Genomic DNA, 16,373 nt, shown 5'->3' with positions numbered 1-16,373 from the left:
ATTTTTAGGGGGGTGGGAATTTTACCACTAGTTGGTATAGTTGTAGTTTGAGGAAAGGCTGTGGTATACTTTTATTATTGGCTAGATTTCATAAAATTGTCTGGGATTGTAAGTTTTCCAAACGGTACCACAAATTTATAAAAAAAAAAAAAAACCAGATAGATTTCAGTCATTTGGTAGAGACAACCAATTAATTCAGACCCTTTTGCTTCTTTAAGAACCACCGTTAGAGCTTAAGATTCCATTTGAGAAAAGAACACAACATATTCAAGTGAACTCAAACAAAATGGAGGAAAACTCAGATTCTTCATATTCATCTTCATCTTCATCATCTTCGAATTCAGAAATTGCAAAAATTGCTGGGGATTATTGTGATTATGGTAGTGGGAAGAAGAAAAGACCATTCAGTAGAGGCAAATTTGGAAAGCCGGGAGGACGTGGCAACCACAAGCTAGGCACTACAAGACCATTAGCAGTACCCACATCAGGAAAATCACGAGTACCTAAGTCAAAACAATCAGGAGCACCTAAATCAGAACCATCAGGAGCACTTAAATCAGAACCATCAGGAGCACTTAAATCAGAACCATCAGGAGCACTTAAATCAAAACCGTCAGGAGCACTTAAATCAGAACCATCAGGAGCACTTAAATCAAAGCCGTCAGGAACACCTAAATCAGAACCATCAGGGGCACTTAAATCAGAACCATCAGGAGCACCTAAATCAGAACCATTAAAAGGAGTGTCTGCATCAAGGCCAAATAGAGAACCAACATCAGGAAAATCAGAATTGATCACTGCACCAGGAGCAAGGTCTAAAGGAAGTAAGGCTGGCCCAAGGAATAATCGGAACTTAAGTGGACAAAGAAACTTTTGCAATTACGGGAACAAGGAAAATCCCACTATAGACGGTTCCAAGGTAAATGAAAGGGATAGATTTGTTGGCAAAAAAAACAACCAAAGTAATTTTGTGTCAAGACCCAGTTACAGTTGGAGGAACGAGTTTTCCAGGCTGAACAAGCTCTACGGAGCTAATATTATTGCAGAGGAGTTCTTGTGTGATGATGATAACGATAAACCAACTGATGAAAAAAACGCCAAAAAAGATGATGACTCTTTCAGAAAGACTTCAATTAAGTTCTCTTTGACATACCATCCAAGCGATCCGGACTTCCCTTTCTCAAAGTTGAGTGAGTATAATATACAAGAATCAAAGGCGGAATCTTCCTCTCCTGAAAAATTTCCAATATTAATGCATATTACTGTTCCATCAGGATATCCAAAAGAGAATATAGACCAAGTGATTCTTGATACTCCAGAATACCAATATGTAACTTCAAAGTTTAACGAAGCTTTCCAAGAATGCATATCAAAGTCTGGTTTGACTTTATATCCGATCTATGAAGCTATTAAAGCATTTGACAGGAACCTTTCAGAGTTGGTTTCAAGCGGACTTCCCTCAATAGAATCTATTAATGAGTATATTCTGTTAAACTGGACTCCTGGAGAACAAAAACTTTTGGAAGAGGCAATTTGCTACTACAAGTACACAAAAGATGTGAACAAGAAGTGGAGCGAAATAGCCAATCATGTTGGTAATGGAAAGACTGTTAAACAATGCATTGAAAGGTATAAATATTGTAGGTCATTAGTAGCCAATAGGGAGTTAGAGAAGAAACTTACAATTGGAGATAAAGGACAAAATCAAGATATAAACAAATTTACAATTGATGATGACCTTTATTCCCAAAAGACAGTCAATGATATACCATTAGAGGATTTTGGCCGATTAAATTTGTCAAACTTTGAAAATTTGCTTATTAATGGATTGGAAATTTTTTCAATTGAGTTAATTATTATTGCAATTTTGAGGCTTCAAATTTATTGCTCAAGATGTAATGAGATAAATGATTATAAACCAATTAGTATTCCAGGAAACCAAGATTTAGCTTTAAATAATCAAGGAGAGACGAAAGAGTTGGCTTTCTTGGATAATTTGGTGTTGGGAAATTCTCAAAACTGTAAGAAGTGTGGCTTAAAACATTCAATACACTTTTCACCATTAATATGCCACTCTAATGACATAAGAATTGGAAAGATTGAGTTTTCTGAATGTTCATTGAGGGACATTTTGCCATCAGATATTCTTGTTTCTTGCTCAAATTGTAGTAATTTCCTAAAAATTAGAGAATTCTTTGTAGGAAAGCAGTATTCAGTAAACTGTAGAAATTGCTTTAAAGAACTTAAAATCAAGGCTGAAGGTTTAATTGTTGGTAATGAAATATTTAATGTTGATAAGAGTACCGACTTTTTACTTGCTGAGTTGAGTAATATGAAAAAGTTCAAAAAGAAAGTAAATAAGGATTCAAAACTGCCTACTGCGGTTGGAACTCCTCTTCCTTCAAATGGAACTTGCTCACATTATAAGAAATCAAATCGTTGGAACAGATTTCCCTGCTGTAATAAAGCTTATCCATGCCATGAGTGCCATGATAAAGATAATCCTGACCACAAGTTTGAGTGGGCAAAGCAAATGATCTGTGGATTCTGTAGTAGAGAACAGGGGTTTTCTGAAAATTGTAAATATTGCCGTGCTAACCTAACAGGTAAGACAGGCAATGCATCTGGAAGGTTCTGGGAAGGAGGAAAAGGCTGTAGAAATCCTCTTGCTTTGAGTAATCGTGATAGCAGAAAGCGGAAACTGATTTCTCGACAACTCAAAAAGACTTTATAATATTTTTTGGGTTTCTTTATGCATTTCTTGAAAATCAATTTAAGCTTATTAATGCTGAATATATTTCTTGAATAAAAGTAAAAGCCATTTCAAATGTAAATTGTAGACTTATTAACATAAATAAGTAATCTTCAAAGTTATCCAATATAAATATTATTATGTGATCAAAAAGTAAGATCATTGATATTAATTTTCTTGAGAATATAAAGAATAACTTTGCCAGTATGATTAACCATAAATAATAATTCAAAATTCGGGAATATAATTTTTTTTTAATACTATCAAATAAATTGCTTGTTTTATCTAAAAATATTATTATTTCTGATTTAATATATTTCATTAAAAATGTAAGTTTTTTAATAAAACTGTTCATTGTTTTCTTTTTTTCCCTATAAACTTCCGATTTCTTAATCAAACTCCCAATATCTTGCTCTAGTATGGCCATTTCTGTATTAAAAGCTTTTAATAGATTCCTGGTATAATTTTTTTGTGAATGATTATCTTTGATTGTTTTTTTGTAGTTTAATTTATCCATGGAATACTGTTTGTAAAGAATAGACAGGATAATTAACTTAATAGTCAATTTCTTTGAATTGTTTCCAAAAGGACTGTTTTCATTTCTAAAATTCACTATACCATAATTAACTAAATCTAAATTAGCAAGCCTATTCACTATTCTTTCAACATCCTCGAGCTCATAGTAATTATACCACCTAATATCATGAGCATCAATTAATGAGTTATTTAAATATTGATGATTCTGATATGCTTCAAATCTCTTATTTGTTTTTAATTTTGGGGTTTTACTGGTTAAATCAATTAATCTTCTTAGGAAAATGAGAGTTTTAGTGGTGCCATTAAAACCAAATATACCATAACTATCACTCTTTGCTGCTCTCAGTAAGTGAATTAACTCATTTTCTAGAATTCCCCAATAACATTTCAATTTTTCTTCTTGTTTAGTAGTACTACATTGATCAGTAATTAACTTATTTTGCCCTAAATCTTCCTCAAACTTTTTAAAAAAATCCAAAAAATTCACTATACAGCCAACTTCACAAATGATTGATATTAGTAATAATGCGGTAAAGAGAATTTGACTACTCATGAGCTTTGCATGCATGCCGGTATTAATTGGTGTCACTTATCAAAAATGGGGGAACAGGCGCCAACATGTACATGCATACATTAAAAGTATTTTTTTAGCCACGTAATAAGAGAGGAAAAAAAAAAAAAAAAAATAATCCCACACTAATTACAAACTGACATAAAATAAAAAAAATAATATTAAAGACGAAACGAAGAAAGAGAATCGGTATAAAGAAATGTCATAATAGAGAGTTGTTTGTAATTTTCAAGTTAATGAATACACCATAAAAAAATTTGTTAATAATCGAACAAACACAAGCACACACATTAATATCAAGTAAAAAACTATTTAGACAAGGAAAATAATGAATTGAAATAGATGAAATTCTTCAAATGTTCAAAAAGACAGAAGAGAGTGGTATTCATGATAATTATATTACTGATTTCGTACTACATATTTATTGGTAGTTATGCTAGTAATAAAAATAACAGTTCCAAATATGTAGGGAGAGATAAACAAACTTACGGCGAATACTTTTTACGATATTTTGGGAGTAATTGGCAGGAAAAGCCCAGACTGGCCTCCAGATTAACAAATTTGTTTTCAAAGATCAAACTAGTGAACATTAAAAAGCTTTTGAATTGGGGAGATCTTTCTCCAGTGAATGATGAATTATATACAAAAAAGGACAAGAACTGCAAATACCTTTTTATGCTTCTAAACCCATGGGATCTTCCGAATGAATGCATTTCAGAAGAATCTGATGAACAAAAGTTCAATAATGATTCGCCATCTATTATTATTTTAGAACACGATCCGGACGATAACCCGTGGAGACATGAACTTTACAAACAATTTTTGGAGAAAATAAGTGGTATGAAAGCTTTTGAAGATCATATATCTTTGGCAAGACTTGGAGAAGGCTTAGGAGCTGAATTGGCAGGTTTTTTTAAAGTGAAAAATTTTCCAAAAGAAGCGGGGGAGGACTATCTAAGTAGATTATTAGATATATCACTAGACTTGGAGTTTAGTGACAATGATTGTAAAAGGAATGTCAATATTAGGAAGCTTTGGGAATTCGGTCGTTTATATAGTAGATTCGAAAAAAATGGTAATTCTTCAGTTACTGGAGGTTCTAAATATTACAGAGAGTTTTTGGCTTTTGTTTACTATAAGTGTATTTATGGTATAGAAAGTTCCAGTAGTGCCTATATAACTGGAAATATAAAAGAAGGTGCACAAAGTCAGTATCTCTTGAATCATACCGAAGTTGGGAATGAAACTGTTGTAAATCAAGAGGACTCATTTTTTGAGATAATTGCTTGCTATCAGTTAATCCCTACCTTGGGGGTTGAAGATAATGAACTGGTTTCTCTTGGAAATTTGTGTGAATGGGAATTTGAAAGGAAAGATTTTTACGTTCAAAATGAGATTGACCAGGAAAAAATACGGTTAATAAGACAACATATAAACCAAATCAATGAGATTTATTCAAAGTTAGATATAATTCAACTAAATTACAAATATGAGCAAAATCTAGCTAATACAGATGAATTGGAAGACTTAAAAACAAGTTATTTTAACCAATTAATACTTATAATCAAGAAAATCAGCAAGCAAGTCATGATTCAGTATACCTATATATATGATGAAATCGGAAGCTTAGTTGATTCCTCCCGAAAAATTGATAAAAATAATGAAACTAAAACTCCAAGTGACCCGGGTAACTATTCTATTGCAACAACTACTGTTCTCAACAGTATTTCTGACCAAAATAAACAAAACTCAGATTCCCTAGACTGGAAACAACTTATGTCCAGCATAATTGAGAATACACAAAACATTTTAGTAAGGGAACACATCAACACAATGCTAATCAACTTTCTGTTTGACGCAATTATAAGAATGCTAAGTCCCTGGATAAGTTTATTTTACCAAGCAAGCTTCATCATCAATTCTTATCTAAGTATCATATCTTTTCTACTGGTTATAGTAGCAATTCTGGTTTGCTTCAATACAATTCCGTGCTTCAGAAGCGAAAAAGATGAGGAAAAATCACAAAAATTATGGGCAAAAGTTTTAAGAATCTACAAAGCTAGTGTAATGGTATTATTATTGAATACAATTTTCATTTTGGGCGGGCTGCTCAGGTATTTATATTTACCAAATGAAATTGAGCTTCTAAATGCAAATATAACAATAATAAAAGCAGTTAATAAAGTGTTAAACATAATATTGTGCCCATGTGTGGTAAATATAATAACATCATTTTCTACAGTTTTTTCAATATTTCAATGGCAATTAATATGGATTAGTAGAAAACTCTCGTTTTCGAGCTTAATTAATTTATAATGGTAGATCTAGACTATAAATAAACATGGCAGGGGAATAATATTTTTTCAGAACAAGTTTTGCAAGTAAAAAAAAAATAGGGGAGAAACCCCTTACTTGTTAGATTTTACATGTACTAGAGAGTAATAAGAGAAAAGTAAAGAATTAAAAAAATATTGGAAATAAAAAACACCATTAAGTATTCGATATAGCTTGTATTGGGGAATAATTGCGATAAGTTGGGAATAAAAATATACTTTTTATGATATAAATAAGGTTGGATATTATCGGAATAATAAACAGGTTTGAAAAATTAAGGAAAGTAAATCCTGTGTAAAGTTGCAGGTTTAAAGTTTCAAGGTATATACATACATGAAATATATAGACATATGTAACAAGTTAGAAGAGTAATTGGGTTGCTTGGAGGTACTTATAGTTACTCATTTGTATATAAATATATATATACATATATAAATATATATATACATATATATATATATATATATATATATATTTATGTATATATATATATATATATATATAATATAATATAATATGTATATATATATGTAAAATGTTTACATGTATATATAGTGAGAAAAAGTGAATTCGATTTTTATAACTTATAATTGGAGAAAACATGCAATCATCAAAATACAAACTATTAGAGACAGGGTTTTGGAATGAAATACCATCAAAGATGAAAATGGAGCCTATAAAATCCCAAGAAACTAATGGAATAAAACAAGGAAGTAGCGAGACAATTCATCCAATAATAGGAAAAGATCAGTGGTCGAGTGGTATGGGCTCTCTAATCAATTCAGAAGAAAAGGAAGGAAATTCAGTCGACTCAAATGGCCTAGATGGTGGAGGATTAGTAGTTGGGGCAGTGATTGAGTCAGGTAAAAATGAGGTTATAGGAGGTTTGAGTTTGGAATCTTCGGTAATTTCAATGAACAATGGTTTTGGGGGAAATAGCAATGAACCATTAAAAAGCTCGGACGATATAGGTATAGGATTATCGCCAAAGAGGTCAAAGTGTATGTTGAATGACGAATTGGAACTAGAAACAATAACTAATAACAATGGAATAGCTGCTGGCTCAGGCTCAGTAACAGGGAGTTCTTCACTAAAGTGGAATACTGGAGAAACTGGGGGTAATGGCAGTGTAATGGGAACACCGTGTTCAGGTCAGGATAGCAGCCATATAGTGACTCCACAACCTCCAATAAACCATTCTTATAGACAATTTGGAAGTATAAATTCTTCAACAATATCAACTACTCCAACTAGAAGTATTCACCACAATGCAGATATAGATGTGGATTTAGATTTGGATGTTGAGGTTGATGTCGAGGAGGAGATAGTCGATGATGAAGTTGATTTGAACCAACAGGATGATCCAAGCGTTAATTTAAACGGTGCTAGTGGAGGTTCTAGAGCTAACAGTGAAAGAGGAGGTGGGGGAGAAGGAGGATCACTATTTAGCGGAACCCAAAACGGTATATTCTTTATAAAGAAGAACAATGGTGCTAGCAGAAGTGGAGGAGTGAGTGGCCAACACCATACCCAGGGAGTAAATGGTGGCCAATCAAAAACAAATGGATTAGTGAGCATGAACCAGACAGGTGATCAGTATAAGAGCGGCTATAAAGGTGTTTCTTGGAATAAAAGGATGCAGAGTTGGTTGGCATTTTGGACAGAAGGTCAGAGACGCAGGAGTAAGACTTTTAACTCTAAGATATATGGATTTGACGTGGCTAGAAGCGAAGCAATAGCATTTTTGAAGGCAAAACAGAGTGAGTTACAGAGTATTGGCCAGCTTCCGAGCAAAAAGTCAATGCAATATATTCGTTCAAATATGGATGATCTATCATCTTTGAAGAGTATGAATGGTATATATTTATCGAATATGATTTCAGGAAGAAGTTTGGGGATGGGAAGACACAAGTTTGGAGGTATCTTGAAATCCCAAGGAGGAGATATACTTTGTGATTATGATGGCCATGAAGGAACTTCTTTGGGTGGAATCGGAGTGCCAGTTGGGAGTAGTAATACGAATGAAGGATTAATCTTGGGCAATTTAGCTAGTGCAAACATTACAAACAATGGAAATGCTAATAGCAGTAATTGCAATGGCAGGGGAAGTAATCATAGCAATAATAGAAGTAATAACGGTGTTGGAGGAAGTGAAAATGGCAGCAGTAGTGGCTTGAACATAAAAAAAGGAAGTGGTGGTAATAATTTAATGGGGATGAGTAGCGTTAAGATGGGGGTAGTTAACAGTGAAGTAGCAGATATTGGTAGTTTGGGAAGTATGAGCCATATTCATCCCTTGATAGGAAATAATGATTTTATGAGTTCAATTGAAAATAAAGCGTTGATTAATCATAAATCACTATTTTCTTCATATGGTGGAGGTGATTCAAGCATTGTTGGTGGTAATTTGGCAGAGAAGTTGGGACTATCTAGAGTAGGTGGGAACGGAGGAGTAGGAAGTGGAAGTGGGTATGTTGGGATGATATATGATGATACAGTAAATGGAGCTGGTATGGGTGGATTTGGAATAATTGGAGGTACTACTGCAGCAGCAGCGGTTGCAGCTGTGGCTGCGGCTTCTACAGGTTCATCCTCACTACCTACATCTTTACCAACAACTTCGGCTCCATCACAATCTTCTTCATCCTCATCAGAATCTCCACCATCAGCTTCATCTACATCAACTTCAGCATCAATTTCGACTTCAACATCAGGATCAACATTACCATCAGTTTCTAATTCAAATTCTGCATCTAATGTTGCATCAAATACAAGCTCACCAGGGACTGGTACAAATACAAGTTCAAGTTCAAATTCAAATTCAAATTCAAATTCAAGTTCCTCTTCATTGCCTATTATAGGAACAGGAAGTAATGTAACCGGCCAGTATTACTCACTGTCTGACTTTAAGTCAGTAGGGCCTGCCTCATCTATTGGCTTTTATAACTCTGTAACTAATGGAATGGGAGGAAACCATGGAGTTGGCATGGGAATAAATAACAGGATTATGACAGGGATATCACCTGGTGTAATTCACCCAAAACCAACAATGACTGCTGGCGTCCAGATGGAAACTTATGAGGATGCTGGTGGACTAAACAAAATAGCTCAGGGATTATTTGTCGGAGGATCTAATGTTAATGGCAATAATAATCCAGTTGGAGTCTTGGGTGGAGGGCATATTGGCTCAGTTCCTGGAGGAGTTTCGGTTGGAGTTAGTGGACTTGTTCACGGTGCAGGAGGCCAGGGAATCATGAATTTGAGCGGAGGGGGAGGCTTAATGGGGAATGTTTTAATGATGAATGGCGGTGGAACAAATGGAGGCGCAGCAAATGGGGGTGCATTAAGTGGAGGTTCAGCAAATGTAAATGGAATTGCAGGAGGTTTGGAGGCTAGTAATGTAGTATCACCATCCACAGCGGCAACTTCTTTATTACAAATGGCATTGAATACAATTAATGATAATAGTATTAAGATGAATAGCTACTTGAATAATAATGGGATACAGCAAGTAGTTGGGAATTCATCATCACCAATCGGAGGAGTAAGACCTGAGGATCAGAAACTGAAAGCTATAGGCATAGATGAAGCTAAGCAAAATGGTTTGAACTCATCTGGTAATCATGGGAAGGATTTAGCTGGTTATTCTGGATCGGAATTAAATGCAGCAGCAAGCAAGGGTACTTTAATGCTTTCTTCTAGTCCAAACCAAGTATTTGAGGATCAGAGTAAAACAATATTAGTTGCAGGAATTCCTTCATTGTCATCTCCAACATCAAATTCTCTTCATTCTTCAGTTTCTGTGGTTCCAGGGACTTCGGGAATTCCAACACCTTCAACTGTGGCAACATTGGTAACTCCACCCTCTCTAACGGCGTCTCAACACCATCTGAATTGCCAGCAACCAAAGCAAAATATCTTTCACCATCAAAATCAGCAACAATCTTCTTTAACATCGTCTTCAGTTACTTCTTCGTCACAATCCCCATCATCTTCAACTTCATCATCATCATCATCGTCATCATCATCGTCATCATCATCATCATCATCATCATCATCATCATCATCATCATCATCATCACCATCTTCTCCTAACGTTTCTACATCAATTATGGGAGGAAGTAATAATGCTGTTGGGAGTGAAGGTTGGTCAGATATATTTCAATATAACAAATTGGTTAATGAAGCAATGAATTACACAATCAACAATTTAAATGTGGGAGGAATACATGTAAGCAATGATAAATCAATGAATAATATAACTAGAGGAATGAGTGGGATGTCTTCTGAGATTAATAATATAGGGAATTCAAATCTTTTAAATGCAGTAAGTATATTTGATAATAATATAAGGAGTGAAAAGGGGATACCAAATAATGGTGGAGAAAATTGATTAATAGAGGAGAAAAAAATACAGAAAAAGGAATAAGTGCAAATAGTATAAGGAAATTTTTCATTGTAAAAGATATATAATATATAAAGCATCTCCAGATTCATTCTAAGCAATCATATATTTATGTATATATTATCCCATATTTCTAATTCTTGAATTCATCTATTTATGGTAAACAAAGAAAATTTAGTGAATAATTACATAGAAGAATTGTTTGGAAAATGAATACAATCTTTTCAATGAAAACATTATATTCATTTAGCCAATACAAGTTTCAATCTTATTTCTAATTGTTTCGAGACTATCTTTTGGAAAGAATTGGATTTCAGTAAAGTTCTAAATTGCAATGAATATGGTTCAGTTTGATTTATAACTGATATAAGGAAAAACTTCTTTTACTTACTTTTAAAGAGTAATGAGTATTATTAAACATATATGAATCTAGATCCCAGTATCCAAGTTCAAGAAGAAGTGTTTTGTAGTAATTGGTAATTCCATCTTCAGATAAACAATTGATTGCAAAGTTGGAGACGATTTTTGAGATATTACTTGATATTTGAGGATTTTCCAATATTGAATTAATCTAGAAGGAATAATTGATAAGTTATAATGATTCATTACGAATTGAGGATTAAAAAGATGATACATTTTGAAAGTTTTTTTTTTTTTCAAGCCTTTCCAACTTAAGAAGAATTAAGAAGATTATATTTATATTCCAGTTTCTGGTTTTACTTTTTTTTTTTTAATCAAGTTTTCTTTCATACATTTATTCTCTTTAAATCATCTTTTTAAAATCCACAAGGTTAGTTAACTTACATTTAAAAAGATATCATTTGGATTATTGAACTTAAAGAAGAGATTGTTTTTCTTGAATATAAGATCATAAAACTGGTGAGAATGATAAGATCTGACATTTTGGAATATCATTGCTCCTGAAAGGGTAATGAGAAAAAAGTAATCAGGATTATATTATAATGAAAATGAAGGATGAAAAGGAAGAATAAGAGGAGAAAGAAAAAGAATGAAGTTGAGTTTATGATGGACTAACTTACCAGTTAACATGAGAATTCTGAGTCTGTTGGACCAGGGACCAACTCCAGAAAGGTCTAGAGAGAATTTACTGAAAATAGATTTGGAAATCCAATTATTAAAGGATATGGACTCTTTTCTGCAAATGAATGATGATTCACAGAATGTTAATTTCTCTAGTAGATTGGCTCTATTTTCACATGAGATTTTGTTTGAATCTGAGATAAAGACTTGATTAGAGATATTCTCAAATTTATTATGAAGAAGATTGTAAATATCACAGGAAAGATCTAATCTGGATATATCTGTGTATCTTCCAATAAAGAAGAGAGTATTATTTTTTAAATTCCATAGATTGGTATTGTTTTGACTGTAATTATATATAAAAGATCTTGCAGTAATTTCACTATTATCTAAATGATTAACATAAGGAATAGAGGCAAAGTCCCAAGAATTTAAGTGTGATGATATGGAAAGTATAAGACCAGAAGAAGAATTTGTATCAGATTCTGGATTTGAACTTGGATTGATGAATTTGCAAATGCAATGAAGATGATTGAATAACTTAGAAGTATCTCTTTTCTTTAACTTATCAAATATAGAAGAGAATATAAGATTATTTTTAAAAAAACAAGGTATATAACACTGTATATTTCCACTACACATAATTCCTGGAAGAGAATATTTGGATATGATTTTTTCAACAAAATTGTTGATTTCGTTGCATATTATATGATTTTGGAGATTACCATTGATCAGGCTTGAGAAGATTCTATTGCTATTATTAAGGGGTGGTGTACCATCATCCTTATTTTGGCTTTGAAGATGGTGGTTATTGTTACTAGAAGAATATCTGCTATAGTTATAATAATTATTCCCTTGAAGGTTATTAGTAGTTTCGTAAGGAGGATTAAATGAAAGATAATAGCTTGGAAGACTTTTTAGAGAGTCATTGAGAACTTTTGGATATTTATTATTGAAATTGTTACTATTATTAAAAATGGATGAGAAATTATATTTGCTATTGATTGGTTTGGAGGGGATTATGTGATGAATTTCTGTTGAGTTTGAGATTAGAAATTGTATTAATTTGGAGAATTTAGAATTTAAGATACACTTTTCTAGATGAAGTGTATCGTTATTGTAAATATGAAAAGGCATAGAATTCCAGATAATAGGACAATCATCATAATGTATGAGCACATCTAAAAATCTTATATTATTCTGTGAAAGGTTTCTGTTTTTACTCTCCTTGTTAATTTCTTTTATAGCTTTGAACATGTATTTGATAGTATGGTTAACGTCTCTAATCTTTAAACGGCTTGGTTTTGGCTTAGGTATACGACTATCTTTAATGCATGATATTATTGGTTCAAACTGAATGATTTTTTTAGTTTGTGAGTCAAATATATATTTAATTCTGATTCTTATCATTGTATTGTCTTCATTTATGGTCGTACCTGATAGATAATTCAGTATTTCTTCTGTTTGTAAAGTAGGACTTAGTTTGAATGATCTTGGATAATTAGTATTCTTATATTTAGAGATCGACAATTTCAAGCTTTCATTCCAGTAGTTTTGACATGGCTTTGAGAAATTACTTTCCAGGTGATTTTGGAATATTTTAATGAAGCCAGGCAAGTCCTCGAAGGATTTAAAAATATTGGAACTTGAAGTTTTTTCATTTTCGTTTTGATTTGGATTTTCTTCCTCACCCTCATCCTTATCCTCACCCTTAGCTTCATCCTCATCCTCATCCTCATCCTTAGCTTCAACCTCATCCTTATCCTCACCCTTAGCTTCAACCTCATCCTTATCCTCATCCCTACCTTCATCCTTACCCCCATACTTACCCTCATCCTCGCCCTCTTCCTCGTCCTCGTCCTCACTCTCGCTCACGCTTTTTCCGGTCATCTTTTCTGAGTCAGGAAAAATTATATTACTTTTCTGACTTGGCCCAATATCAATCAGAACTTGTTGCATACGTTTTCCAGATTCAATATGGTTATTCAATTCCGTAATAATGTAATATGATATAGAAACCAAAACTAAAGAGTGAAAAAGCAAAGCAACTAATCTCATTCGAATCATCTCTCCAAGTTCTAAATAAATTTTCCACTTACTTTGTACTTATGCCCCATCTGCTTAAGTTATTATGTATCCAGAAGTGTTTTGCAATCAAAATGAATGAAATCGGTAGAGTAAATAAATTTGTATTAATTGCTTAATTTTTTTTAATATTTCTACATATAATTGTTTTTTATTTATATTTCTATCTATCTTTTTTTCTTCTTCCGTTCCTGCACTTTCCCCACAGTCAAAAGTGCATCATATGCACGTGGCGCCGGCGGGAACTCCACGATATATTATAGTGCACAGTTAACTTTAAAAACACATGGAACACAGTTTCAAAAATCTTTTATTGATTATTTGAATATAAATACACAATTTTAATAGAAAAAAGGATATACAATAACTAAAAATATAGGACAGAATATTTAGGGAATGGAGAAATTAAGTAGTAGGATAAAAAAAGAGTGAGATCAAAAGATAGAGGTGGGGTTATAAAAAAGAATAAGTGTAATAGAAAAGAATGGTATTTAAACAAAATAAAGTAACTAATTAGTTTTTTTTTGTAAAGGAAAAACTATTTGGCTGCATGTAAACATTTCCAAACAGCTCTTTTTTCTTGAAAATTATTCTGTCTTTATATTTTTCTTGGATTTATAATTACATTATGTACTTTTGGCGGGAAACCCAATAAGACTTAATTAAAATAATTTAAAGAGATTTTGTATTAAGAGTAAAAGATATAAAAAAGTAGTGAAAACATTAAGTAAATTAAATAAAGGAGGCTTGAAATAATGAATTGGAAGATATGGTGGAATTAACAAATGTAAAAGAGACAAAAGAAATAGATGAAAGTGAGATGGAGAAAAGGGTGGAGGGATTATCGGAGCAAATGAAGAATCAGCAAGAGTATGGAATTAGGAATAAAAAAGCAGAATATAAGAAGTTGCAAAATAAGTTAAAAAAACAGAGGAACAAAGAAAATCGTAAAAGAAGAAGAGCTGGACTAGAAGAAGAGAATAAGCAAGTGGTCTTAAATAACAAAGATATGAAGGAACAACTGAATCAAAAAGAGGATAGAGAAAGCACAGATGAGGAGGTAATTTATGAGATCCAGGAAAATGAAGAATTGAGGAAAATGTTTGGTGAAGCTTGCAAATTTTTGGTTGGTTTAGATTACCAAAATACTCTAGAAAAAGATCAAAGCAATGACAAAAGTCAAAACATACAAGGAGAAAGAAGTAAAGGTAAACAAGAGATAGAAAGCTGTGAGAAAGTTGTAGAAAATAATAACGAAACTGACAAAAACAAAAGAGCAGAAATAATTGATAGTATTAATAATTATGAGGGTGTGAGTATGAAATTAATAATGGAAGAGGAAGAAGAAGAAGAGGAAGAAAGAGAGGAAAAAGAGAGAAAAAGGAGACGTGAGTTCTTACAGGAAATGAAAAATAGGAACAACGGAGTAGTTGGTAAGATGACTGTTAAGGAGCTAAAAGAGAGAACAAACCACCCAGAATTAGTTGAAATTTGGGATACAACAGCTGAAGATCCGGAATTCCTCGTTTATTTAAAAGGTTGTCAAGGATCAGTAAAAATTCCTCAACATTGGAATTCTAAAAGGAGGTATCTTCAAGGAAAAAAAGGGTTAGAAAGACCTCCATATCAACTTCCACACTTTATAGAAGAAACAAAAATAGCGGAAATCAGAGCTTTAATTTTGGAAGAAGAAAGTAAGATGACAATGAAACAAAAACAAAGGAGAAAGATACGCCCAAAACTTAATAGGATGGATATTGATTATCAAGTTTTACATGATGCTTTTTTTATACACTCAACTAAACCACATCTGACTCAATTTGGTGACTTATACTATGAGGGAAAAGAATTTGAATTCAAATTTAAAAATATACGTCCTGGTCGTCTTTCCCAACGTCTTAAAGATGCTCTTGGAATGCAACCAAACTGGCCTCCACCTTGGTTGATTAGAATGCAAAAGTATGGTCCTCCTCCATCATATCCTTATTTAAGAGTACCTGGAGTAAATTCTCAAATACCTAACGGTTGTGAATTCGGTTTTAGACCAGGTGAGTGGGGAAAGCCTCCACTTGATGATCATGGAAACCCTATTTGGGGTTTATTGCCCCCTATTGAAGATGATGATATTAATTATTCTAAAAACCCAAAGATTACAAATAACTCTAAGAGTAACTTATACTCTTCTTTTGATTATTGGGGAGAAATAGAATACAACCATTTTGATGATCTGGAAGATTCTGAAGACCAAGATCATGATGAACACAAAGAGAAACAAAATCATACTAGTAACATTATTACTAACAACACGAAAAACCCCAATTACACAAATAGTAATAATAACGACAACGTTACTATATGTTCCAGTAATCTTTTAACAGGAGGTAATAATAACAATTTGTACTTGGTGGAAAATCCACAAGACAATAAAAACAGTAATCAAAATAATCCATCTATTTCTGTCAATACTAATCCTTTCTTGTTCAATTACAACCAAATTAGTAGTAATCAAGACAACAAAAATAAGGCTGGCCAACAGCCATTATATACGGTACTTGAAAGAAAGGATTTAAAAATGGATGATAATTCAATTTTCCCATCTACATATATATATAACCATAAATAGTAATATATAATAATATATTAGTAAA

At 32.7% G+C, this 16,373-nt stretch overlaps 6 protein-coding genes across 6 annotated transcripts; 4 read left to right on the top strand and 2 right to left on the bottom strand.

Moving 5' to 3' along the window:
* Positions 1 to 286: 286 nt before the first annotated feature.
* cubi_00721 (uncharacterized protein) lies at positions 287 to 2,734 on the top strand (the record flags this gene model as incomplete). Its single annotated transcript, XM_029017734.1, has 1 exon — positions 287 to 2,734. One exon carries the CDS (start codon positions 287 to 289, stop codon positions 2,732 to 2,734), a length of 2,448 nt encoding a protein of 815 aa, XP_028873532.1.
* A 34-nt stretch (positions 2,735 to 2,768) lies between these two features.
* cubi_00720 (uncharacterized protein) lies at positions 2,769 to 3,857 on the bottom strand (the record flags this gene model as incomplete). The annotated part of the gene is made up of 1 exon (XM_029017733.1): positions 2,769 to 3,857. The coding sequence occupies one exon, from the start codon at positions 3,855 to 3,857 to the stop codon at positions 2,769 to 2,771; it is 1,089 nt and encodes a 362-aa protein (XP_028873531.1).
* Positions 3,858 to 4,202: 345 nt separating this feature from the next.
* cubi_00719 (uncharacterized protein) lies at positions 4,203 to 6,176 on the top strand (the record flags this gene model as incomplete). Its single annotated transcript, XM_029017732.1, has 1 exon — positions 4,203 to 6,176. One exon carries the CDS (start codon positions 4,203 to 4,205, stop codon positions 6,174 to 6,176), a length of 1,974 nt encoding a protein of 657 aa, XP_028873530.1.
* Positions 6,177 to 6,795: 619 nt separating this feature from the next.
* cubi_00718 (uncharacterized protein) lies at positions 6,796 to 10,587 on the top strand (the record flags this gene model as incomplete). Its single annotated transcript, XM_029017731.1, has 1 exon — positions 6,796 to 10,587. The coding sequence occupies one exon, from the start codon at positions 6,796 to 6,798 to the stop codon at positions 10,585 to 10,587; it is 3,792 nt and encodes a 1,263-aa protein (XP_028873529.1).
* A 258-nt stretch (positions 10,588 to 10,845) lies between these two features.
* cubi_00717 (uncharacterized protein) lies at positions 10,846 to 13,707 on the bottom strand (the record flags this gene model as incomplete). Its single annotated transcript, XM_029017730.1, has 4 exons — positions 10,846 to 10,923; positions 10,991 to 11,170; positions 11,404 to 11,519; positions 11,640 to 13,707. The coding sequence occupies 4 exons, from the start codon at positions 13,705 to 13,707 to the stop codon at positions 10,846 to 10,848; spliced, it is 2,442 nt and encodes an 813-aa protein (XP_028873528.1).
* Positions 13,708 to 14,494: 787 nt separating this feature from the next.
* cubi_00716 (U2 SNRNP protein) lies at positions 14,495 to 16,348 on the top strand (the record flags this gene model as incomplete). The annotated part of the gene is made up of 1 exon (XM_029017729.1): positions 14,495 to 16,348. One exon carries the CDS (start codon positions 14,495 to 14,497, stop codon positions 16,346 to 16,348), a length of 1,854 nt encoding a protein of 617 aa, XP_028873527.1.
* Positions 16,349 to 16,373: the final 25 nt, after the last annotated feature.

The sequence above is a fragment of the Cryptosporidium ubiquitum genome (assembly GCF_001865345.1).
Source record: "Cryptosporidium ubiquitum isolate 39726 chromosome Unknown contig_7, whole genome shotgun sequence".
NCBI classification, from domain to species: Eukaryota; Apicomplexa; class Conoidasida; order Eucoccidiorida; family Cryptosporidiidae; genus Cryptosporidium; species Cryptosporidium ubiquitum.
Note: the sequence above shows the minus strand (reverse complement) of the source record. Positions and strands in the feature narration are given on the sequence as shown.